Source organism: Salvelinus alpinus, chromosome 9 (genome assembly GCF_045679555.1).
Source record: "Salvelinus alpinus chromosome 9, SLU_Salpinus.1, whole genome shotgun sequence".
In the NCBI taxonomy this organism is placed as follows: Eukaryota; Metazoa; Chordata; class Actinopteri; order Salmoniformes; family Salmonidae; genus Salvelinus; species Salvelinus alpinus.
In genome coordinates, this window is record NC_092094.1 from 6,510,823 (window position 1) to 6,538,549 (window position 27,727).

At 48.3% G+C, this 27,727-nt stretch overlaps 1 protein-coding gene across 1 annotated transcript in view; it reads right to left on the reverse strand.

Moving 5' to 3' along the window:
* Positions 1 to 875: 875 nt before the first annotated feature.
* LOC139584214 (homeobox protein aristaless-like 4) overlaps positions 876 to 27,727 on the reverse strand; it is a 57,203-nt gene continuing 30,351 nt past the window's right edge. The window contains exons 3-4 of the mRNA XM_071415802.1: positions 2,534 to 2,662; positions 876 to 2,037 (exon numbers count right to left, since the gene is read on the reverse strand). Coding sequence (XP_071271903.1) covers positions 1,690 to 2,037; positions 2,534 to 2,662 — 477 coding nt within the window. The 3' untranslated portion in view covers positions 876 to 1,689. The remainder of the gene's footprint in view (positions 2,038 to 2,533; positions 2,663 to 27,727) is intronic.

The following is a 27,727-nucleotide window of genomic DNA, read 5'->3' on the forward strand; positions in this document are numbered from 1 at the left end:
ATTACATTTAATGCAGTAAAAATACCGGAATTAAATGCAATTGTCCAAATTTCATATTCTGAATCCTCAACCAGAATTTTAAGGAGAGGGAGGGAGGGAGAGACGCCATCCAGACATCCAGGAGAGGGAAAGTAGATATTTAAATCTAGTGACAGGCCCAATCACTGTCTAGTAACAGGCCCAATCACTATCTAGTGACAGGCCCAATCACTATCTAGTGACAGGCCCAATCACTGTCTAGTGACAGGCCCAATCACTATCTAGTGACAGGCCCAATCACTGTCTAGTGACAGGCCCAATCACTATCTAGTGACAGGCCCAATCACTGTCTAGTGACAGGCCCAATCACTGTCTAGTGACAGGCCCAATCATTGTCTAGTGACAGGCCCAATCACTGTCTAGTGACAGGCCCAATCACTGTCTAGTGACAGGCCCAATCACTGTCTAGTGACAGGCCCAATCACTGTCCAGTGACAGGCCCAATCACTGTCCAATATTTGTGTGTTATTCCTGCCTGTCGCTAGGGGAGAATGTGTTTCCTGTAACCTGATAGGTCGGCGCTGGGAGGGAGACGGCCCAAGGGGAAGAAATTACACATTCACTTGATATGATTGCCAAGTGTACACTTTCTGCCCTCCGCCCTCCACTCCCCCTGACCAAATTGGCATGGACCCGTGTCGCTTGTGTGGTCCATAGTTATAGGAACCTAGAAACGAGGACACAGCTGCCAGCACATCCCATGCAGTCAGAACCAATCACAGATGTTTTTCAGATGTTCACTTATTACCATACCATTAATACCTCTTAGACAATTGGTCATTGTGTTGCTGTGAGAAGAAAGAGAAGAGTTATGAATGAGGCTGATTCATGAAGACTTTTGCTCTGGTTCGTCAATGCTCTTCATCAAGGAGTTTGCTCATTAAAGTTGTAATGTTTTTTTTTGTAATGTGTTGTTGTGTCCTCAGAGGAACCAGGCCGGCTTGAAGTGGATGTGTTTCAGGTGGTGGGGTTTCAACAGAACAAGAGAAAAAGGGTGGTGAGCATGGAGAATAAAGAGGCACAGGGTGGTGAGCATAGAGAATAAAGAGGAACAGGGTGGTGAGCATAGAGAATAAAGAGGAACAGGGTGGTGAGCATAGAGAATAAAGAGGAACAGGGTGGTGAGCATGGAGAATAAAGAGGAACAGGGTGGTGAGCATAGAGAATAAAGAGGAACAGGGTGGTGAGCATAGAGAATAAAGAGGAACAGGGTGGTGAGCATAGAGAATAAAGAGGAACAGGGTGGTGAGCATAGAGAATAAAGAGAGAAAATGGCGCGTTCCCCCGTCAGAGATCTGAGAGAACAAGTAGCACCACTCCCTCTGTCTCGGGTCTTTCTTTCTCAGCGTCTCCTGCTGATTGTCACGGTGACGTCATAGCTGTTATCATTATAAAGCTGCTGAATTTCGCTGTCATCGTTTCCTGTGATGGTCTCTCCTATCGTCTCGGGGGTTGTAGTTCATTCATTCATTTTCACCTGCTTTGGTATTATTAGTGCTATCAGGTGGCGTAGTCGTAGTCCCATCCTGGTCTTCCTCCTCCTCCTCCCCAGTACTGGGCATGGCCTTGTCCAGGTTCAGGAGAGTATGGAGGCAGGGTTAGGGCGTGTCTGACCAGGGTGGGGCCAGACCCAGGAACAATCCCATAGCATCATGTGTTCCAGGAGATGGCGGCGCTGTGTTCCTTAGCTTTCATACGCAGCGCCGCGATACTAGAAGACTTTCTGTCTGGGTCGACACCGGTCAGGTCGTAACCATTGAGACTCCCACCCCCACCGCCCATTCCTCCAGCCCCAAAGAGACTTCCCATGTGTGTCTGTCCCATGTGACCCTCATGACCCACTACGCCCGGGCTGGGCACGCCTAGGTAGTCGGAGACGCCTCCGTGTGGGTGGGGGTGGGGAGGCATGCAGGAGGTGACTGACCCGTCACAGGGCACCACGCAGCCAGGTACAGGAGAGACACCGCTGCCTCCACCTAGCCACGATGGGTTCTGGATCTACATGGAGGAACAGACAAGAGCAGGAGGTTTAGGAGAAATCAAATATTGTAACCCAGAAACAAAATACTGACTAACTTGATTTTCTTCTGGAGGTAAGACAGACACCACCATGACACCATTATGAACCAGATGAGACAGAGCACCATGACACCATTATGAAAAACAGTGGCTAACTAGCAGAAAGAGCCGATTCAGTCACTCCCCTTTACAGAACTACCCAAACGCTCCAGTTAAAATCTCCGCTTTTACGTCACAAGAGATTACTCCAGAGGAGGCTGGTGGGAAGAGTTATAGGAGGATGGGCTTATATAGTAATGGCTGGAATGGAATTAATGGAACGGAGTCAAACATGTGGTTTCCGTACGTTTGATACCGTTCCATTTATACCCTGAGCACGTCCTCCTATAGCTCATCCCACCAGCCTCCTCTGGATTACTCTTATTCCTCACTTCCGTGCTTGTTCATACTGTAGTTATGAGCGCTATCCCTGTACCTGGGTGTAGTTCTCTGGTCTGGTGAGGAGGGGTAGCTCGTAGGCAGTAGAGAAGTGAGTCCTGACCTGCTGCATCTGACCGAACCTCTCCCTCTTCCTCCACTTAGCACGCCGGTTCTGGAACCACACCTGCGGAGAGGAAGAGGACACATCAGAAACAAACAATTCATCTGATTCATAATGGTGTCATGGGCTCAGTCTCATCTGATTCATAATGGTGTCATGGACTCTGTCTCATCTGGTTCATAATGGTGTCATGGGCTCAGTCTCATCTGGTTCATAATGGTGTCATGGGCTCTGTCTCATTTGGTTCATAATGGTGTCATGGGCTCAGTCTCATCTGGTTCATAATGGTGGCATGGGCTCTGTCTCATCTGGTTCATAATGGTGTCATGGGCTCTGTCTCATCTGGTTCATAATGGTGTAATGGGCTCAGTCTCATCTGATTCATAATGGTGTCATGGGCTCTGATTCATAATGGTGTCATGGGCTCAGTCTCATCTGGTTCATAATGGTGTCATGGGCTCTGATTCATAATGGTGTCATGGGCTCTGTCTCATCTGATTCATAATGGTGTCATGGGCTCTGTCTCATCTGGTTCATAATGGTGTCATGGGCTCTGTCTCATCTGGTTCATAATGGTGTCATGGGCTCTGTCTCATCTGATTCATAATGGTGTCATGGGCTCTGTCTCATCTGATTCATAATGGTGTCATGGGCTCTGTCTCATCTGATTCATAATGGTGTCATGGGCTCAGTCTCATCTGGTTCATAATGGTGTCATGGACTCAGTCTCATCTGGTTCATAATGGTGTCACGGGCTCAGTCTCATCTGATTCATAATGGTGTCATTGGCTCAGTCTCATCTGGTTCATAATGGTGTCATGGGCTCTGATTCATAATGGTGTCATGGGCTCAGTCTCATCTGGTTCATAATGGTGTCATGGACTCAGTCTAATCTGGTTCATAATGGTGTCACGGGCTCAGCCTCATCTCATTCATAATGGTGTCATTGGCTCAGTCTCATCTGGTTCATAATGGTGTCATGGGCTCTGATTCATAATGGTGTCATGGGCTCTGTCTCATCTGATTCGTAATGGTGTCATGGGCTCAGTCTCATCTGGTTCATAATGGTGTCATGGGCTCTGATTCATAATGGTGTCATGGGCTCTGTCTCATCTGATTCATAATGGTGTCATGGGCTCTGTCTCATCTGGTTCATAATGGTGTCATGGGCTCTGTCTCATCTGGTTCATAATGGTGTCATGGGCTCTGTCTCATCTGATTCATAATGGTGTCATGGGCTCTGTCTCATCTGATTCATAATGGTGTCATGGGCTCTGTCTCATCTGGTTCATAATGGTGTCATGGGCTCAGTCTCATCTGGTTCATAATGGTGTCATGGGCTCTGTCTCATCTGGTTCATAATGGTGTCATGGGCTCAGTCTCATCTGGTTCATAATGGTGTCATGGACTCAGTCTCATCTGATTCATAATGGTGTCATGGACTCAGTCTCATCTGATTCATAATGGTGTCATGGACTCAGTCTCATCTGGTTCATAATGGTGTCACGGGCTCAGTCTCATCTGATTCATAATGGTGTCATTGGCTCAGTCTCATCTGGTTCATAATGGTGTCATGGGCTCTGATTCATAATGGTGTCATGGGCTCTGTCTCACCTGATTCATAATGGTGTCATGGGCTCAGTCTCATCTGGTTCATAATGGTGTCATTGGCTCAGTCTCATCTGGTTCACAATGGTGTCATGGACTCAGTCTCATCTGATTCATAATGGTGTCATGGGCTCAGTCTCATCTGGTTCATAATGGTGTCATGGGCTCTGTCTCATCTGGTTCATAATGGTGTCATGGGCTCAGTCTCATCTGGTTCATAATGGTGTCATGGACTCAGTCTCATCTGGTTCATAATGGTGTCACGGGCTCAGTCTCATCTGATTCATAATGGTGTCATTGGCTCAGTCTCATCTGGTTCATAATGGTGTCATGGGCTCTGTCTCATCTGATTCATAATGGTGTCATGGGCTCTGTCTCATCTGGTTCATAATGGTGTCATGGGCTCTGTCTCATCTGGTTCATAATGGTGTCATGGGCTCTGTCTCATCTGATTCATAATGGTGTCATGGGCTCTGTCTCATCTGATTCATAATGGTGTCATTGGCTCAGTCTCATCTGGTTCAGAATGGTGTCATGGGCTCTGATTCATAATGGTGTCATGGGCTCAGTCTCATCTGGTTCATAATGGTGTCATGGACTCAGTCTCATCTGGTTCATAATGGTGTCACGGGCTCAGTCTCATCTGATTCATAATGGTGTCATTGGCTCAGTCTCATCTGGTTCATAATGGTGTCATGGGCTCTGATTCATAATGGTGTCATGGGCTCTGTCTCATCTGATTCATAATGGTGTCATGGGCTCAGTCTCATCTGGTTCATAATGGTGTCATGGGCTCTGATTCATAATGGTGTCATGGGCTCTGTCTCATCTGGTTCATAATGGTATCATGGGCTCAGTCTCATCTGGTTCATAATGGTGTCATGGGCTCAGTCTCATCTGATTCATAATGGTGTCATGGGCTCTGTCTCATCTGGTTCATAATGATGTCATGGGCTCTGATTCATAATGGTGTCATGGGCTCAGTCTCATCTGGTTCATAATGGTGTCATGGGCTCAGTCTCATCTGATTCATAATGGTGTCATGGGGGAGAGGAGGAGGATAAATCAGAAACAACACTTTTAGAAAACAGGGGCTACTAGAACCAGGTAGCCTAGTGGTTAGAGCGTTGAGCCAGTAACCAAAAGGTCGCGGGATCGAATCCCTAAGCTGACAAGGTAAAAATATGTTGTTTTGCACCTGAACAAGGCAGTTAACCCATTGTTCCCCGGTAGGCGGTCATTGTAAACAAGATTTTGTTCTTAACTGACTTGTGTAGTTAAATGAAGGCTGTCGTTGTATAGTTACAGGTAGAACATTTTCTGTTTCCAGGTAGAATGCATTTTGTTCCAGGTGGAACCCTTTGTAGTTCCAGGTAGAATGCATTTTGTTCCAGGTGGAACCCTTTGTAGTTCCAGGTAGAATGCATTTTGTTCCAGGTGGAACCCTTTGTAGTTCCAGGTAGAATGCTTTTTGTTCCAGGTGGAACCCTTTGTAGTTCCAGGTAGAATGCATTTTGTTCCAGGTGGAACCCTTTGTAGTTCCAGGTAGAATTATTTTTGTTCCAGGTGGAACCCTTTTTAGTTCCAGGTAGAATGCTTTTTGTTCCAGGTGGAACCCTTTGTAGTTCCAGGTAGAATGCTTTTTGTTCCAGGTGGAACCCTTTGTAGTTCCAGGTAGAATGCTTTTTGTTCCAGGTGGAACCCTTTTTAGTTCCAGTTAAAACCTTTTCATCAACGATCCACCACAGAGATACATCCTACGTGGATACATTTTGATGGACCTGCCTTTGTTATGACAAACCAGAAAAATCAACTCCGTTCAACTAGAGAGAGTAGCCTGACATGAGACTGTCTAACCCACCCGGGGTGAAGAAAACCATCTACACGTTCAACTAGAGAGAGTAGCCTGACATGAGACTGTCTAAACCACCCGGGGTGAAGAAAACCGTCTACACGTTCAACTAGAGAGAGTAGCCTGACATGAGACTGTCTAACCCACCCGGGGTGAAGAAAACCGTCTACACGTTCAACTAGAGAGAGTAGCCTGACATGAGACTGTCTAAACCACCCGGGGTGAAGAAAACCGTCTACACGTTCAACTAGAGAGAGTAGCCTGACATGAGACTGTCTAAACCACCCGGGGTGAAGAAAACCGTCTACACGTTCAACTAGAGAGAGTAGCCTGACATGAGACTGTCTAACCCACCCGGGGTGAAGAAAACCGTCTACACGTTCAACTAGAGAGAGTAGCCTGACATGAGACTGTCTAACCCACCCGGGGTGAAGAAAACCATCTACACGTTCAACTAGAGAGAGTAGCCTGACATGAGACTGTCTAAACCACCCGGGGTGAAGAAAACCGTCTACACGTTCAACTAGAGAGAGTAGCCTGACATGAGACTGTCTAACCCACCCGGGGTGAAGAAAACCATCTACACGTTCAACTAGAGAGAGTAGCCTGACATGAGACTGTCTAAACCACCCGGGGTGAAGAAAACCGTCTACACGTTCAACTAGAGAGAGTAGCCTGACATGAGACTGTCTAAACCACCCGGGGTGAAGAAAACCGTCTTCACATTCAACTAGAGAGAGTAGCCTGACATGAGACTGTCTAACCCACCCGGGGTGAAGAAAACCGTCTACACGTTCAACTAGAGAGAGTAGCCTGACATGAGACTGTCTAACCCACCCGGGGTGAAGAAAACCATCTACACGTTCAACTAGAGAGAGTAGCCTGACATGAGACTGTCTAAACCACCCGGGGTGAAGAAAACCATCTACACGTTCAACTAGAGAGAGTAGCCTGACATGAGACTGTCTAACCCACCCGGGGTGAAGAAAACCATCTACACGTTCAACTAGAGAGAGTAGCCTGACATGAGACTGTCTAAACCACCCGGGGTGAAGAAAACCATCTACACGTTCAACTAGAGAGAGTAGCCTGACATGAGACTGTCTAACCCACCCGGGGTGAAGAAAACCATCTACACGTTCAACTAGAGAGAGTAGCCTGACATGAGACTGTCTAAACCACCCGGGGTGAAGAAAACCGTCTACACGTTCAACTAGAGAGAGTAGCCTGACATGAGACTGTCTAACCCACCCGGGGTGAAGAAAACCGTCTACACGTTCAACTAGAGAGAGTAGCCTGACATGAGACTGTCTAACCCACCCGGGGTGAAGAAAACCATCTACACGTTCAACTAGAGAGAGTAGCCTGACATGAGACTGTCTAAACCACCCGGGGTGAAGAAAACCGTCTACACGTTCAACTAGAGAGAGTAGCCTGACATGAGACTGTCTAACCCACCCGGGGTGAAGAAAACCATCTACACGTTCAACTAGAGAGAGTAGCCTGACATGAGACTGTCTAAACCACCCGGGGTGAAGAAAACCGTCTACACGTTCAACTAGAGAGAGTAGCCTGACATGAGACTGTCTAAACCACCCGGGGTGAAGAAAACCGTCTTCACATTCAACTAGAGAGAGTAGCCTGACATGAGACTGTCTAACCCACCCGGGGTGAAGAAAACCGTCTACACGTTCAACTAGAGAGAGTAGCCTGACATGAGACTGTCTAACCCACCCGGGGTGAAGAAAACCATCTACACGTTCAACTAGAGAGAGTAGCCTGACATGAGACTGTCTAAACCACCCGGGGTGAAGAAAACCATCTACACGTTCAACTAGAGAGAGTAGCCTGACATGAGACTGTCTAACCCACCCGGGGTGAAGAAAACCATCTACACGTTCAACTAGAGAGAGTAGCCTGACATGAGACTGTCTAAACCACCCGGGGTGAAGAAAACCATCTACACGTTCAACTAGAGAGAGTAGCCTGACATGAGACTGTCTAACCCACCCGGGGTGAAGAAAACCATCTACACGTTCAACTAGAGAGAGTAGCCTGACATGAGACTGTCTAACCCACCCGGGGTGAAGAAAACCATCTACACGTTCAACTAGAGAGAGTAGCCTGACATGAGACTGTCTAACCCACCCGGGGTGAAGAAAACCATCTACACGTTCAACTAGAGAGAGTAGCCTGACATGAGACTGTCTAAACCACCCGGGGTGAAGAAAACCGTCTACACGTTCAACTAGAGAGAGTAGCCTGACATGAGACTGTCTAACCCACCCGGGGTGAAGAAAACCGTCTACACGTTCAACTAGAGAGAGTAGCCTGACATGAGACTGTCTAACCCACCCGGGGTGAAGAAAACCATCTACACGTTCAACTAGAGAGAGTAGCCTGACATGAGACTGTCTAAACCACCCGGGGTGAAGAAAACCGTCTACACGTTCAACTAGAGAGAGTAGCCTGACATGAGACTGTCTAACCCACCCGGGGTGAAGAAAACCATCTACACGTTCAACTAGAGAGAGTAGCCTGACATGAGACTGTCTAAACCACCCGGGGTGAAGAAAACCGTCTACACGTTCAACTAGAGAGAGTAGCCTGACATGAGACTGTCTAAACCACCCGGGGTGAAGAAAACCGTCTTCACATTCAACTAGAGAGAGTAGCCTGACATGAGACTGTCTAACCCACCCGGGGTGAAGAAAACCGTCTACACGTTCAACTAGAGAGAGTAGCCTGACATGAGACTGTCTAACCCACCCGGGGTGAAGAAAACCATCTACACGTTCAACTAGAGAGAGTAGCCTGACATGAGACTGTCTAAACCACCCGGGGTGAAGAAAACCATCTACACGTTCAACTAGAGAGAGTAGCCTGACATGAGACTGTCTAACCCACCCGGGGTGAAGAAAACCATCTACACGTTCAACTAGAGAGAGTAGCCTGACATGAGACTGTCTAAACCACCCGGGGTGAAGAAAACCATCTACACGTTCAACTAGAGAGAGTAGCCTGACATGAGACTGTCTAACCCACCCGGGGTGAAGAAAACCATCTACACGTTCAACTAGAGAGAGTAGCCTGACATGAGACTGTCTAAACCACCCGGGGTGAAGAAAACCGTCTACACGTTCAACTAGAGAGAGTAGCCTGACATGAGACTGTCTAAACCACCCGGGGTGAAGAAAACCGTCTACACGTTCAACTAGAGAGAGTAGCCTGACATGAGACTGTCTAACCCACCCGGGGTGAAGAAAACCATCTACACGTTCAACTAGAGAGAGTAGCCTGACATGAGACTGTCTAACCCACCCGGGGTGAATAAAACCATCTACACGTTCAACTAGAGAGAGTAGCCTGACATGAGACTGTCTAAACCACCCGGGGTGAAGAAAACCGTCTACACGTTCAACTAGAGAGAGTAGCCTGACATGAGACTGTCTAACCCACCCGGGGTGAAGAAAACCATCTACACGTTCAACTAGAGAGAGTAGCCTGACATGAGACTGTCTAAACCACCCGGGGTGAAGAAAACCGTCTACACGTTCAACTAGAGAGAGTAGCCTGACATGAGACTGTCTAAACCACCCGGGGTGAAGAAAACCGTCTTCACATTCAACTAGAGAGAGTAGCCTGACATGAGACTGTCTAACCCACCCGGGGTGAAGAAAACCGTCTACACGTTCAACTAGAGAGAGTAGCCTGACATGAGACTGTCTAACCCACCCGGGGTGAAGAAAACCATCTACACGTTCAACTAGAGAGAGTAGCCTGACATGAGACTGTCTAAACCACCCGGGGTGAAGAAAACCATCTACACGTTCAACTAGAGAGAGTAGCCTGACATGAGACTGTCTAACCCACCCGGGGTGAAGAAAACCATCTACACGTTCAACTAGAGAGAGTAGCCTGACATGAGACTGTCTAAACCACCCGGGGTGAAGAAAACCATCTACACGTTCAACTAGAGAGAGTAGCCTGACATGAGACTGTCTAACCCACCCGGGGTGAAGAAAACCATCTACACGTTCAACTAGAGAGAGTAGCCTGACATGAGACTGTCTAAACCACCCGGGGTGAAGAAAACCATCTACACGTTCAACTAGAGAGAGTAGCCTGACATGAGACTGTCTAACCCACCCGGGGTGAAGAAAACCATCTACACGTTCAACTAGAGAGAGTAGCCTGACATGAGACTGTCTAAACCACCCGGGGTGAAGAAAACCATCTACACGTTCAACTAGTGAGAGTAGCCTGACATGAGACTGTCTAAACCACCCGGGGTGAAGAAAACCGTCTTCACATTCAACTAGAGAGAGTAGCCTGACATGAGACTGTCTAACCCACCCGGGGTGAAGAAAACCATCTACACGTTCAACTAGAGAGAGTAACCTGACATGAGACTGTCTAAACCACCCGGGGTGAAGAAAACCATCTACACGTTCAACTAGAGAGAGTAGCCTGACATGAGACTGTCTAACCCACCCGGGGTGAAGAAAACCATCTACACGTTCAACTAGAGAGAGTAGCCTGACATGAGACTGTCTAAACCACCCGGGGTGAAGAAAACCGTCTTCACATTCAACTAGAGAGAGTAGCCTGACATGAGACTGTCTAACCCACCCGGGGTGAAGAAAACCGTCTACACATTCAACTAGAGAGAGTAGCCTGACATGAGACTGTCTAACCCACCCGGGGTAAAGAAAACCGTCTACACGTTCAACTAGAGAGAGTAGCCTGACATGAGACTGTCTAACCCACCCGGGGTGAAGAAAACCATCTACACGTTCAACTAGAGAGAGTAGCCTGACATGAGACTGTCTAACCCACCCGGGGTGAAGAAAACCATCTACACGTTCAACTAGAGAGAGTAGCCTGACATGAGACTGTCTAAACCACCCGGGGTGAAGAAAACCATCTACACGTTCAACTAGAGAGAGTAGCCTGACATGAGACTGTCTAAACCACCCGGGGTGAAGAAAACCGTCTTCACATTCAACTAGAGAGAGTAGCCTGACATGAGACTGTCTAACCCACCCGGGGTGAAGAAAACCATCTACACGTTCAACTAGAGAGAGTAGCCTGACATGAGACTGTCTAAACCACCCGGGGTGAAGAAAACCATCTACACGTTCAACTAGAGAGAGTAGCCTGACATGAGACTGTCTAACCCACCCGGGGTGAAGAAAACCATCTACACGTTCAACTAGAGAGAGTAGCCTGACATGAGACTGTCTAACCCACCCGGGGTGAAGAAAACCATCTACACGTTCAACTAGAGAGAGTAGCCTGACATGAGACTGTCTAAACCACCCGGGGTGAAGAAAACCGTCTTCACATTCAACTAGAGAGAGTAGCCTGACATGAGACTGTCTAAACCACCCGGGGTGAAGAAAACCATCTACACGTTCAACTAGAGAGAGTAGCCTGACATGAGACTGTCTAACCCACCCGGGGTGAAGAAAACCATCTACACGTTCAACTAGAGAGAGTAGCCTGACATGAGACTGTCTAAACCACCCGGGGTGAAGAAAACCGTCTACACGTTCAACTAGAGAGAGTAGCCTGACATGAGACTGTCTAACCCACCCGGGGTGAAGAAAACCATCTACACGTTCAACTAGAGAGAGTAGCCTGACATGAGACTGTCTAACCCACCCGGGGTGAAGAAAACCATCTACACGTTCAACTAGAGAGAGTAGCCTGACATGAGACTGTCTAAACCACCCGGGGTGAAGAAAACCATCTACACGTTCAACTAGAGAGAGTAGCCTGACATGAGACTGTCTAAACCACCCGGGGTGAAGAAAACCGTCTACACGTTCAACTAGAGAGAGTAGCCTGACATGAGACTGTCTAACCCACCCGGGGTGAAGAAAACCATCTACACGTTCAACTAGAGAGAGTAGCCTGACATGAGACTGTCTAAACCACCCGGGGTGAAGAAAACCGTCTACACGTTCAACTAGAGAGAGTAGCCTGACATGAGACTGTCTAAACCACCCGGGGTGAAGAAAACCGTCTTCACATTCAACTAGAGAGAGTAGCCTGACATGAGACTGTCTAACCCACCCGGGGTGAAGAAAACCGTCTACACGTTCAACTAGAGAGAGTAGCCTGACATGAGACTGTCTAACCCACCCGGGGTGAAGAAAACCATCTACACGTTCAACTAGAGAGAGTAGCCTGACATGAGACTGTCTAAACCACCCGGGGTGAAGAAAACCATCTACACGTTCAACTAGAGAGAGTAGCCTGACATGAGACTGTCTAACCCACCCGGGGTGAAGAAAACCATCTACACGTTCAACTAGAGAGAGTAGCCTGACATGAGACTGTCTAAACCACCCGGGGTGAAGAAAACCATCTACACGTTCAACTAGAGAGAGTAGCCTGACATGAGACTGTCTAACCCACCCGGGGTGAAGAAAACCATCTACACGTTCAACTAGAGAGAGTAGCCTGACATGAGACTGTCTAAACCACCCGGGGTGAAGAAAACCATCTACACGTTCAACTAGAGAGAGTAGCCTGACATGAGACTGTCTAACCCACCCGGGGTGAAGAAAACCATCTACACGTTCAACTAGAGAGAGTAGCCTGACATGAGACTGTCTAAACCACCCGGGGTGAAGAAAACCATCTACACGTTCAACTAGTGAGAGTAGCCTGACATGAGACTGTCTAAACCACCCGGGGTGAAGAAAACCGTCTTCACATTCAACTAGAGAGAGTAGCCTGACATGAGACTGTCTAACCCACCCGGGGTGAAGAAAACCATCTACACGTTCAACTAGAGAGAGTAACCTGACATGAGACTGTCTAAACCACCCGGGGTGAAGAAAACCATCTACACGTTCAACTAGAGAGAGTAGCCTGACATGAGACTGTCTAACCCACCCGGGGTGAAGAAAACCATCTACACGTTCAACTAGAGAGAGTAGCCTGACATGAGACTGTCTAAACCACCCGGGGTGAAGAAAACCGTCTTCACATTCAACTAGAGAGAGTAGCCTGACATGAGACTGTCTAACCCACCCGGGGTGAAGAAAACCGTCTACACATTCAACTAGAGAGAGTAGCCTGACATGAGACTGTCTAACCCACCCGGGGTGAAGAAAACCGTCTACACGTTCAACTAGAGAGAGTAGCCTGACATGAGACTGTCTAACCCACCCGGGGTGAAGAAAACCATCTACACGTTCAACTAGAGAGAGTAGCCTGACATGAGACTGTCTAACCCACCCGGGGTGAAGAAAACCATCTACACGTTCAACTAGAGAGAGTAGCCTGACATGAGACTGTCTAAACCACCCGGGGTGAAGAAAACCATCTACACGTTCAACTAGAGAGAGTAGCCTGACATGAGACTGTCTAAACCACCCGGGGTGAAGAAAACCGTCTTCACATTCAACTAGAGAGAGTAGCCTGACATGAGACTGTCTAACCCACCCGGGGTGAAGAAAACCATCTACACGTTCAACTAGAGAGAGTAGCCTGACATGAGACTGTCTAAACCACCCGGGGTGAAGAAAACCATCTACACGTTCAACTAGAGAGAGTAGCCTGACATGAGACTGTCTAACCCACCCGGGGTGAAGAAAACCATCTACACGTTCAACTAGAGAGAGTAGCCTGACATGAGACTGTCTAACCCACCCGGGGTGAAGAAAACCATCTACACGTTCAACTAGAGAGAGTAGCCTGACATGAGACTGTCTAAACCACCCGGGGTGAAGAAAACCGTCTTCACATTCAACTAGAGAGAGTAGCCTGACATGAGACTGTCTAAACCACCCGGGGTGAAGAAAACCATCTACACGTTCAACTAGAGAGAGTAGCCTGACATGAGACTGTCTAACCCACCCGGGGTGAAGAAAACCATCTACACGTTCAACTAGAGAGAGTAGCCTGACATGAGACTGTCTAAACCACCCGGGGTGAAGAAAACCATCTACACGTTCAACTAGAGAGAGTAGCCTGACATGAGACTGTCTAAACCACCCGGGGTGAAGAAAACCATCTACACGTTCAACTAGAGACAGTAGCCTGACATGAGACTGTCTAACCCACCCGGGGTGAAGAAAACCATCTACACGTTCAACTAGAGAGAGTAGCCTGACATGAGACTGTCTAAACCACCCGGGGTGAAGAAAACCATCTACACGTTCAACTAGAGAGAGTAGCCTGACATGAGACTGTCTAAACCACCCGGGGTGAAGAAAACCATCTACACGTTCAACTAGTGAGAGTAGCCTGACATGAGACTGTCTAACCCACCCGGGGTGAAGAAAACCGTCTACACGTTCAACTAGAGAGAGTAGCCTGACATGAGACTGTCTAAACCACCCGGGGTGAAGAAAACCATCTACACGTTCAACTAGAGAGAGTAGCCTGACATGAGACTGTCTAAACCACCCGGGGTGAAGAAAACCATCTACACGTTCAACTAGAGAGAGTAGCCTGACATGAGACTGTCTAACCCACCCGGGGTGAAGAAAACCATCTACACGTTCAACTAGAGAGAGTAGCCTGACATGAGACTGTCTAAACCACCCGGGGTGAAGAAAACCATCTACACGTTCAACTAGAGAGAGTAGCCTGACATGAGACTGTCTAAACCACCCAGGGTGAAGAAAACCGTCTACACGTTCAACTAGAGAGAGTAGCCTGACATGAGACTGTCTAACCCACCCGGGGTGAAGAAAACCATCTACACGTTCAACTAGAGAGAGTAGCCTGACATGAGACTGTCTAAACCACCCGGGGTGAAGAAAACCGTCTACACGTTCAACTAGAGAGAGTAGCCTGACATGAGACTGTCTAAACCACCCGGGGTGAAGAAAACCGTCTTCACATTCAACTAGAGAGAGTAGCCTGACATGAGACTGTCTAACCCACCCGGGGTGAAGAAAACCGTCTACACGTTCAACTAGAGAGAGTAGCCTGACATGAGACTGTCTAACCCACCCGGGGTGAAGAAAACCATCTACACGTTCAACTAGAGAGAGTAGCCTGACATGAGACTGTCTAAACCACCCGGGGTGAAGAAAACCATCTACACGTTCAACTAGAGAGAGTAGCCTGACATGAGACTGTCTAACCCACCCGGGGTGAAGAAAACCATCTACACGTTCAACTAGAGAGAGTAGCCTGACATGAGACTGTCTAAACCACCCGGGGTGAAGAAAACCATCTACACGTTCAACTAGAGAGAGTAGCCTGACATGAGACTGTCTAACCCACCCGGGGTGAAGAAAACCATCTACACGTTCAACTAGAGAGAGTAGCCTGACATGAGACTGTCTAAACCACCCGGGGTGAAGAAAACCATCTACACGTTCAACTAGAGAGAGTAGCCTGACATGAGACTGTCTAACCCACCCGGGGTGAAGAAAACCATCTACACGTTCAACTAGAGAGAGTAGCCTGACATGAGACTGTCTAAACCACCCGGGGTGAAGAAAACCATCTACACGTTCAACTAGTGAGAGTAGCCTGACATGAGACTGTCTAAACCACCCGGGGTGAAGAAAACCGTCTTCACATTCAACTAGAGAGAGTAGCCTGACATGAGACTGTCTAACCCACCCGGGGTGAAGAAAACCATCTACACGTTCAACTAGAGAGAGTAACCTGACATGAGACTGTCTAAACCACCCGGGGTGAAGAAAACCATCTACACGTTCAACTAGAGAGAGTAGCCTGACATGAGACTGTCTAACCCACCCGGGGTGAAGAAAACCATCTACACGTTCAACTAGAGAGAGTAGCCTGACATGAGACTGTCTAAACCACCCGGGGTGAAGAAAACCGTCTTCACATTCAACTAGAGAGAGTAGCCTGACATGAGACTGTCTAACCCACCCGGGGTGAAGAAAACCGTCTACACATTCAACTAGAGAGAGTAGCCTGACATGAGACTGTCTAACCCACCCGGGGTGAAGAAAACCGTCTACACGTTCAACTAGAGAGAGTAGCCTGACATGAGACTGTCTAACCCACCCGGGGTGAAGAAAACCATCTACACGTTCAACTAGAGAGAGTAGCCTGACATGAGACTGTCTAACCCACCCGGGGTGAAGAAAACCATCTACACGTTCAACTAGAGAGAGTAGCCTGACATGAGACTGTCTAAACCACCCGGGGTGAAGAAAACCATCTACACGTTCAACTAGAGAGAGTAGCCTGACATGAGACTGTCTAAACCACCCGGGGTGAAGAAAACCGTCTTCACATTCAACTAGAGAGAGTAGCCTGACATGAGACTGTCTAACCCACCCGGGGTGAAGAAAACCATCTACACGTTCAACTAGAGAGAGTAGCCTGACATGAGACTGTCTAAACCACCCGGGGTGAAGAAAACCATCTACACGTTCAACTAGAGAGAGTAGCCTGACATGAGACTGTCTAACCCACCCGGGGTGAAGAAAACCATCTACACGTTCAACTAGAGAGAGTAGCCTGACATGAGACTGTCTAACCCACCCGGGGTGAAGAAAACCATCTACACGTTCAACTAGAGAGAGTAGCCTGACATGAGACTGTCTAAACCACCCGGGGTGAAGAAAACCGTCTTCACATTCAACTAGAGAGAGTAGCCTGACATGAGACTGTCTAAACCACCCGGGGTGAAGAAAACCATCTACACGTTCAACTAGAGAGAGTAGCCTGACATGAGACTGTCTAACCCACCCGGGGTGAAGAAAACCATCTACACGTTCAACTAGAGAGAGTAGCCTGACATGAGACTGTCTAAACCACCCGGGGTGAAGAAAACCATCTACACGTTCAACTAGAGAGAGTAGCCTGACATGAGACTGTCTAAACCACCCGGGGTGAAGAAAACCATCTACACGTTCAACTAGAGACAGTAGCCTGACATGAGACTGTCTAACCCACCCGGGGTGAAGAAAACCATCTACACGTTCAACTAGAGAGAGTAGCCTGACATGAGACTGTCTAAACCACCCGGGGTGAAGAAAACCATCTACACGTTCAACTAGAGAGAGTAGCCTGACATGAGACTGTCTAAACCACCCGGGGTGAAGAAAACCATCTACACGTTCAACTAGTGAGAGTAGCCTGACATGAGACTGTCTAACCCACCCGGGGTGAAGAAAACCGTCTACACGTTCAACTAGAGAGAGTAGCCTGACATGAGACTGTCTAAACCACCCGGGGTGAAGAAAACCATCTACACGTTCAACTAGAGAGAGTAGCCTGACATGAGACTGTCTAAACCACCCGGGGTGAAGAAAACCATCTACACGTTCAACTAGAGAGAGTAGCCTGACATGAGACTGTCTAACCCACCCGGGGTGAAGAAAACCATCTACACGTTCAACTAGAGAGAGTAGCCTGACATGAGACTGTCTAACCCACCCGGGGTGAAGAAAACCATCTACACGTTCAACTAGAGAGAGTAGCCTGACATGAGACTGTCTAAACCACCCGGGGTGAAGAAAACCGTCTTCACATTCAACTAGAGAGAGTAGCCTGACATGAGACTGTCTAACCCACCCGGGGTGAAGAAAACCATCTACACGTTCAACTAGAGAGAGTAGCCTGACATGAGACTGTCTAAACCACCCGGGGTGAAGAAAACCATCTACACGTTCAACTAGAGAGAGTAGCCTGACATGAGACTGTCTAACCCACCCGGGGTGAAGAAAACCATCTACACGTTCAACTAGAGAGAGTAGCCTGACATGAGACTGTCTAACCCACCCGGGGTGAAGAAAACCATCTACACGTTCAACTAGAGAGAGTAGCCTGACATGAGACTGTCTAAACCACCCGGGGTGAAGAAAACCGTCTTCACATTCAACTAGAGAGAGTAGCCTGACATGAGACTGTCTAAACCACCCGGGGTGAAGAAAACCATCTACACGTTCAACTAGAGAGAGTAGCCTGACATGAGACTGTCTAACCCACCCGGGGTGAAGAAAACCATCTACACGTTCAACTAGAGAGAGTAGCCTGACATGAGACTGTCTAAACCACCCGGGGTGAAGAAAACCATCTACACGTTCAACTAGAGAGAGTAGCCTGACATGAGACTGTCTAAACCACCCGGGGTGAAGAAAACCATCTACACGTTCAACTAGAGACAGTAGCCTGACATGAGACTGTCTAACCCACCCGGGGTGAAGAAAACCATCTACACGTTCAACTAGAGAGAGTAGCCTGACATGAGACTGTCTAAACCACCCGGGGTGAAGAAAACCATCTACACGTTCAACTAGAGAGAGTAGCCTGACATGAGACTGTCTAAACCACCCGGGGTGAAGAAAACCATCTACACGTTCAACTAGTGAGAGTAGCCTGACATGAGACTGTCTAACCCACCCGGGGTGAAGAAAACCGTCTACACGTTCAACTAGAGAGAGTAGCCTGACATGAGACTGTCTAAACCACCCGGGGTGAAGAAAACCATCTACACGTTCAACTAGAGAGAGTAGCCTGACATGAGACTGTCTAAACCACCCGGGGTGAAGAAAACCATCTACACGTTCAACTAGAGAGAGTAGCCTGACATGAGACTGTCTAACCCACCCGGGGTGAAGAAAACCATCTACACGTTCAACTAGAGAGAGTAGCCTGACATGAGACTGTCTAACCCACCCGGGGTGAAGAAAACCATCTACACGTTCAACTAGAGAGAGTAGCCTGACATGAGACTGTCTAAACCACCCGGGGTGAAGAAAACCGTCTTCACATTCAACTAGAGAGAGTAGCCTGACATGAGACTGTCTAAACCACCCGGGGTGAAGAAAACCGTCTACACGTTCAACTAGAGAGAGTAGCCTGACATGAGACTGTCTAACCCACCCGGGGTGAAGAAAACCGTCTACACGTTCAACTAGAGAGAGTAGCCTGACATGAGACTGTCTAACCCACCCGGGGTGAAGAAAACCATCTACACGTTCAACTAGAGAGAGTAGCCTGACATGAGACTGTCTAACCCACCCGGGGTGAAGAAAACCATCTACACGTTCAACTAGAGAGAGTAGCCTGACATGAGACTGTCTAAACCACCCGGGGTGAAGAAAACCATCTACACGTTCAACTAGAGAGAGTAGCCTGACATGAGACTGTCTAAACCACCCGGGGTGAAGAAAACCGACTTCACATTCAACTAGAGAGAGTAGCCTGACATGAGACTGTCTAACCCACCCGGGGTGAAGAAAACCATCTACACGTTCAACTAGAGAGAGTAGCCTGACATGAGACTGTCTAAACCACCCGGGGTGAAGAAAACCATCTACACGTTCAACTAGAGAGAGTAGCCTGACATGAGACTGTCTAAACCACCCGGGGTGAAGAAAACCGACTTCACATTCAACTAGAGAGAGTAGCCTGACATGAGACTGTCTAACCCACCCGGGGTGAAGAAAACCATCTACACGTTCAACTAGAGAGAGTAGCCTGACATGAGACTGTCTAAACCCCCCGGGGTGAAGAAAACCATCTACACGTTCAACTAGAGAGAGTAGCCTGACATGAGACTGTCTAACCCACCCGGGGTGAAGAAAACCATCTACACGTTCAACTAGAGAGAGTAGCCTGACATGAGACTGTCTAACCCACCCGGGGTGAAGAAAACCATCTACACGTTCAACTAGAGAGAGTAGCCTGACATGAGACTGTCTAAACCACCCGGGGTGAAGAAAACCGTCTTCACATTCAACTAGAGAGAGTAGCCTGACATGAGACTGTCTAAACCACCCGGGGTGAAGAAAACCATCTACACGTTCAACTAGAGAGAGTAGCCTGACATGAGACTGTCTAACCCACCCGGGGTGAAGAAAACCATCTACACGTTCAACTAGAGAGAGTAGCCTGACATGAGACTGTCTAAACCACCCGGGGTGAAGAAAACCATCTACACGTTCAACTAGAGAGAGTAGCCTGACATGAGACTGTCTAAACCACCCGGGGTGAAGAAAACCATCTACACGTTCAACTAGAGAGAGTAGCCTGACATGAGACTGTCTAAACCACCCGGGGTGAAGAAAACCATCTACACGTTCAACTAGAGAGAGTAGCCTGACATGAGACTGTCTAAACCACCCGGGGTGAAGAAAACCATCTACACGTTCAACTAGAGAGAGTAGCCTGACATGAGACTGTCTAACCCACCCGGGGTGAAGAAAACCATCTACACGTTCAACTAGAGAGAGTAGCCTGACATGAGACTGTCTAACCCACCCGGGGTGAAGAAAACCATCTACACGTTCAACTAGAGAGAGTAGCCTGACATGAGACTGTCTAAACCACCCGGGGTGAAGAAAACCATCTACACGTTCAACTAGAGAGAGTAGCCTGACATGAGACTGTCTAACCCACCCGGGGTGAAGAAAACCGTCTACACGTTCAACTAGAGAGAGTAGCCTGACATGAGACTGTCTAACCCACCCGGGGTGAAGAAAACCATCTACACGTTCAACTAGAGAGAGTAGCCTGACATGAGACTGTCTAACCCACCCGGGGTGAAGAAAACCATCTACACGTTCAACTAGAGAGAGTAGTCTGACATGAGACTGTCTAAACCACCCGGGGTGAAGAAAACCATCTACACGTTCAACTAGAGAGAGTAGCCTGACATGAGACTGTCTAAACCACCCGGGGTGAAGAAAACCGTCTACACGTTCAACTAGAGAGAGTAGCCTGACATGAGACTGTCTAACCCACCCGGGGTGAAGAAAACCGTCTTCACGTTCAACTAGAGAGAGTAGCCTGACATGAGACTGTCTAAACCACCCGGGGTGAAGAAAACCATCTACACGTTCAACTAGAGAGAGTAGCCTGACATGAGACTGTCTAAACCACCCGGGGTGAAGAAAACCATCTACACGTTCAACTAGAGAGAGTAGCCTGACATGAGACTGTCTAACCCACCCGGGGTGAAGAAAACCATCTACACGTTCAACTAGAGAGAGTAGCCTGACATGAGACTGTCTAAACCACCCGGGGTGAAGAAAACCGTCTTCACATTCAACTAGAGAGAGTAGCCTGACATGAGACTGTCTAAACCACCCGGGGTGAAGAAAACCGACTTCACATTCAACTAGAGAGAGTAGCCTGACATGAGACTGTCTAACCCACCCGGGGTGAAGAAAACCATCTACACGTTCAACTAGAGAGAGTAGCCTGACATGAGACTGTCTAAACCCCCCGGGGTGAAGAAAACCATCTACACGTTCAACTAGAGAGAGTAGCCTGACATGAGACTGTCTAACCCACCCGGGGTGAAGAAAACCATCTACACGTTCAACTAGAGAGAGTAGCCTGACATGAGACTGTCTAACCCACCCGGGGTGAAGAAAACCATCTACACGTTCAACTAGAGAGAGTAGCCTGACATGAGACTGTCTAAACCACCCGGGGTGAAGAAAACCGTCTTCACATTCAACTAGAGAGAGTAGCCTGACATGAGACTGTCTAAACCACCCGGGGTGAAGAAAACCATCTACACGTTCAACTAGAGAGAGTAGCCTGACATGAGACTGTCTAACCCACCCGGGGTGAAGAAAACCATCTACACGTTCAACTAGAGAGAGTAGCCTGACATGAGACTGTCTAAACCACCCGGGGTGAAGAAAACCATCTACACGTTCAACTAGAGAGAGTAGCCTGACATGAGACTGTCTAAACCACCCGGGGTGAAGAAAACCATCTACACGTTCAACTAGAGAGAGTAGCCTGACATGAGACTGTCTAAACCACCCGGGGTGAAGAAAACCATCTACACGTTCAACTAGAGAGAGTAGCCTGACATGAGACTGTCTAAACCACCCGGGGTGAAGAAAACCATCTACACGTTCAACTAGAGAGAGTAGCCTGACATGAGACTGTCTAACCCACCCGGGGTGAAGAAAACCATCTACACGTTCAACTAGAGAGAGTAGCCTGACATGAGACTGTCTAACCCACCCGGGGTGAAGAAAACCATCTACACGTTCAACTAGAGAGAGTAGCCTGACATGAGACTGTCTAAACCACCCGGGGTGAAGAAAACCATCTACACGTTCAACTAGAGAGAGTAGCCTGACATGAGACTGTCTAACCCACCCGGGGTGAAGAAAACCGTCTACACGTTCAACTAGAGAGAGTAGCCTGACATGAGACTGTCTAACCCACCCGGGGTGAAGAAAACCATCTACACGTTCAACTAGAGAGAGTAGCCTGACATGAGACTGTCTAACCCACCCGGGGTGAAGAAAACCATCTACACGTTCAACTAGAGAGAGTAGTCTGACATGAGACTGTCTAAACCACCCGGGGTGAAGAAAACCATCTACACGTTCAACTAGAGAGAGTAGCCTGACATGAGACTGTCTAAACCACCCGGGGTGAAGAAAACCGTCTACACGTTCAACTAGAGAGAGTAGCCTGACATGAGACTGTCTAACCCACCCGGGGTGAAGAAAACCGTCTTCACGTTCAACTAGAGAGAGTAGCCTGACATGAGACTGTCTAAACCACCCGGGGTGAAGAAAACCATCTACACGTTCAACTAGAGAGAGTAGCCTGACATGAGACTGTCTAAACCACCCGGGGTGAAGAAAACCATCTACACGTTCAACTAGAGAGAGTAGCCTGACATGAGACTGTCTAACCCACCCGGGGTGAAGAAAACCATCTACACGTTCAACTAGAGAGAGTAGCCTGACATGAGACTGTCTAAACCACCCGGGGTGAAGAAAACCGTCTTCACATTCAACTAGAGAGAGTAGCCTGACATGAGACTGTCTAAACCACCCGGGGTGAAGAAAACCGACTTCACATTCAACTAGAGAGAGTAGCCTGACATGAGACTGTCTAACCCACCCGGGGTGAAGAAAACCATCTACACGTTCAACTAGAGAGAGTAGCCTGACATGAGACTGTCTAAACCACCCGGGGTGAAGAAAACCATCTACACGTTCAACTAGAGAGAGTAGCCTGACATGAGACTGTCTAACCCACCCGGGGTGAAGAAAACCATCTACACGTTCAACTAGAGAGAGTAGCCTGACATGAGACTGTCTAACCCACCCGGGGTGAAGAAAACCATCTACACGTTCAACTAGAGAGAGTAGCCTGACATGAGACTGTCTAAACCACCCGGGGTGAAGAAAACCGTCTTCACATTCAACTAGAGAGAGTAGCCTGACATGAGACTGTCTAAACCACCCGGGGTGAAGAAAACCATCTACACGTTCAACTAGAGAGAGTAGCCTGACATGAGACTGTCTAACCCACCCGGGGTGAAGAAAACCATCTACACGTTCAACTAGAGAGAGTAGCCTGACATGAGACTGTCTAAACCACCCGGGGTGAAGAAAACCATCTACACGTTCAACTAGAGAGAGTAGCCTGACATGAGACTGTCTAAACCACCCGGGGTGAAGAAAACCATCTACACGTTCAACTAGAGAGAGTAGCCTGACATGAGACTGTCTAAACCACCCGGGGTGAAGAAAACCATCTACACGTTCAACTAGAGAGAGTAGCCTGACATGAGACTGTCTAAACCACCCGGGGTGAAGAAAACCATCTACACGTTCAACTAGAGAGAGTAGCCTGACATGAGACTGTCTAACCCACCCGGGGTGAAGAAAACCATCTACACGTTCAACTAGAGAGAGTAGCCTGACATGAGACTGTCTAACCCACCCGGGGTGAAGAAAACCATCTACACGTTCAACTAGAGAGAGTAGCCTGACATGAGACTGTCTAAACCACCCGGGGTGAAGAAAACCATCTACACGTTCAACTAGAGAGAGTAGCCTGACATGAGACTGTCTAACCCACCCGGGGTGAAGAAAACCGTCTACACGTTCAACTAGAGAGAGTAGCCTGACATGAGACTGTCTAACCCACCCGGGGTGAAGAAAACCATCTACACGTTCAACTAGAGAGAGTAGCCTGACATGAGACTGTCTAACCCACCCGGGGTGAAGAAAACCATCTACACGTTCAACTAGAGAGAGTAGTCTGACATGAGACTGTCTAAACCACCCGGGGTGAAGAAAACCATCTACACGTTCAACTAGAGAGAGTAGCCTGACATGAGACTGTCTAAACCACCCGGGGTGAAGAAAACCGTCTACACGTTCAACTAGAGAGAGTAGCCTGACATGAGACTGTCTAACCCACCCGGGGTGAAGAAAACCGTCTTCACGTTCAACTAGAGAGAGTAGCCTGACATGAGACTGTCTAAACCACCCGGGGTGAAGAAAACCATCTACACGTTCAACTAGAGAGAGTAGCCTGACATGAGACTGTCTAAACCACCCGGGGTGAAGAAAACCATCTACACGTTCAACTAGAGAGAGTAGCCTGACATGAGACTGTCTAACCCACCCGGGGTGAAGAAAACCATCTACACGTTCAACTAGAGAGAGTAGCCTGACATGAGACTGTCTAAACCACCCGGGGTGAAGAAAACCGTCTTCACATTCAACTAGAGAGAGTAGCCTGACATGAGACTGTCTAAACCACCCGGGGTGAAGAAAACCGACTTCACATTCAACTAGAGAGAGTAGCCTGACATGAGACTGTCTAACCCACCCGGGGTGAAGAAAACCATCTACACGTTCAACTAGAGAGAGTAGCCTGACATGAGACTGTCTAAACCACCCGGGGTGAAGAAAACCATCTACACGTTCAACTAGAGAGAGTAGCCTGACATGAGACTGTCTAACCCACCCGGGGTGAAGAAAACCATCTACACGTTCAACTAGAGAGAGTAGCCTGACATGAGACTGTCTAACCCACCCGGGGTGAAGAAACCATCTACACGTTCAACTAGAGAGAGTAGCCTGACATGAGACTGTCTAAACCACCCGGGGTGAAGAAAACCGTCTTCACATTCAACTAGAGAGAGTAGCCTGACATGAGACTGTCTAAACCACCCGGGGTGAAGAAAACCATCTACACGTTCAACTAGAGAGAGTAGCCTGACATGAGACTGTCTAACCCACCCGGGGTGAAGAAAACCATCTACACGTTCAACTAGAGAGAGTAGCCTGACATGAGACTGTCTAAACCACCCGGGGTGAAGAAAACCATCTACACGTTCAACTAGAGAGAGTAGCCTGACATGAGACTGTCTAAACCACCCGGGGTGAAGAAAACCATCTACACGTTCAACTAGAGAGAGTAGCCTGACATGAGACTGTCTAAACCACCCGGGGTGAAGAAAACCATCTACACGTTCAACTAGAGAGAGTAGCCTGACATGAGACTGTCTAAACCACCCGGGGTGAAGAAAACCATCTACACGTTCAACTAGAGAGAGTAGCCTGACATGAGACTGTCTAACCCACCCGGGGTGAAGAAAACCATCTACACGTTCAACTAGAGAGAGTAGCCTGACATGAGACTGTCTAACCCACCCGGGGTGAAGAAAACCATCTACACGTTCAACTAGAGAGAGTAGCCTGACATGAGACTGTCTAAACCACCCGGGGTGAAGAAAACCATCTACACGTTCAACTAGAGAGAGTAGCCTGACATGAGACTGTCTAACCCACCCGGGGTGAAGAAAACCGTCTACACGTTCAACTAGAGAGAGTAGCCTGACATGAGACTGTCTAACCCACCCGGGGTGAAGAAAACCATCTACACGTTCAACTAGAGAGAGTAGCCTGACATGAGACTGTCTAACCCACCCGGGGTGAAGAAAACCATCTACACGTTCAACTAGAGAGAGTAGTCTGACATGAGACTGTCTAAACCACCCGGGGTGAAGAAAACCATCTACACGTTCAACTAGAGAGAGTAGCCTGACATGAGACTGTCTAAACCACCCGGGGTGAAGAAAACCGTCTACACGTTCAACTAGAGAGAGTAGCCTGACATGAGACTGTCTAACCCACCCGGGGTGAAGAAAACCGTCTTCACGTTCAACTAGAGAGAGTAGCCTGACATGAGACTGTCTAACCCACCCGGGGTGAAGAAAACCATCTACACGTTCAACTAGAGAGAGTAGCCTGACATGAGACTGTCTAAACCACCCGGGGTGAAGAAAACCATCTACACGTTCAACTAGAGAGAGTAGCCTGACATGAGACTGTCTAAACCACCCGGGGTGAAGAAAACCATCTACACGTTCAACTAGAGAGAGTAGCCTGACATGAGACTGTCTAACCCACCCGGGGTGAAGAAAACCATCTACACGTTCAACTAGAGAGAGTAGCCTGACATGAGACTGTCTAAACCACCCGGGGTGAAGAAAACCGTCTTCACATTCAACTAGAGAGAGTAGCCTGACATGAGACTGTCTAAACCACCCGGGGTGAAGAAAACCATCTACACGTTCAACTAGAGAGAGTAGCCTGACATGAGACTGTCTAACCCACCCGGGGTGAAGAAAACCATCTACACGTTCAACTAGAGAGAGTAGCCTGACATGAGACTGTCTAAACCACCCGGGGTGAAGAAAACCATCTACACGTTCAACTAGAGAGAGTAGCCTGACATGAGACTGTCTAAACCACCCGGGGTGAAGAAAACCATCTACACGTTCAACTAGAGAGAGTAGCCTGACATGAGACTGTCTAAACCACCCGGGGTGAAGAAAACCATCTACACGTTCAACTAGAGAGAGTAGCCTGACATGAGACTGTCTAAACCACCCGGGGTGAAGAAAACCATCTACACGTTCAACTAGAGAGAGTAGCCTGACATGAGACTGTCTAACCCACCCGGGGTGAAGAAAACCATCTACACGTTCAACTAGAGAGAGTAGCCTGACATGAGACTGTCTAACCCACCCGGGGTGAAGAAAACCATCTACACGTTCAACTAGAGAGAGTAGCCTGACATGAGACTGTCTAAACCACCCGGGGTGAAGAAAACCATCTACACGTTCAACTAGAGAGAGTAGCCTGACATGAGACTGTCTAACCCACCCGGGGTGAAGAAAACCGTCTACACGTTCAACTAGAGAGAGTAGCCTGACATGAGACTGTCTAACCCACCCGGGGTGAAGAAAACCATCTACACGTTCAACTAGAGAGAGTAGCCTGACATGAGACTGTCTAACCCACCCGGGGTGAAGAAAACCATCTACACGTTCAACTAGAGAGAGTAGCCTGACATGAGACTGTCTAAACCACCCGGGGTGAAGAAAACCATCTACACGTTCAACTAGAGAGAGTAGCCTGACATGAGACTGTCTAAACCACCCGGGGTGAAGAAAACCATCTACACGTTCAACTAGAGAGAGTAGCCTGACATGAGACTGTCTAACCCACCCGGGGTGAAGAAAACCATCTACACGTTCAACTAGAGAGAGTAGCCTGACATGAGACTGTCTAACCCACCCGGGGTGAAGAAAACCATCTACACGTTCAACTAGAGAGAGTAGCCTGACATGAGACTGTCTAAACCACCCGGGGTGAAGAAAACCATCTACACGTTCAACTAGAGAGAGTAGCCTGACATGAGACTGTCTAACCCACCCGGGGTGAAGAAAACCGTCTACACGTTCAACTAGAGAGAGTAGCCTGACATGAGACTGTCTAAACCACCCGGGGTGAAGAAAACCATCTACACGTTCAACTAGAGAGAGTAGCCTGACATGAGACTGTCTAACCCACCCGGGGTGAAGAAAACCGTCTTCACATTCAACTAGTGAGAGTAGCCTGACATGAGACTGTCTA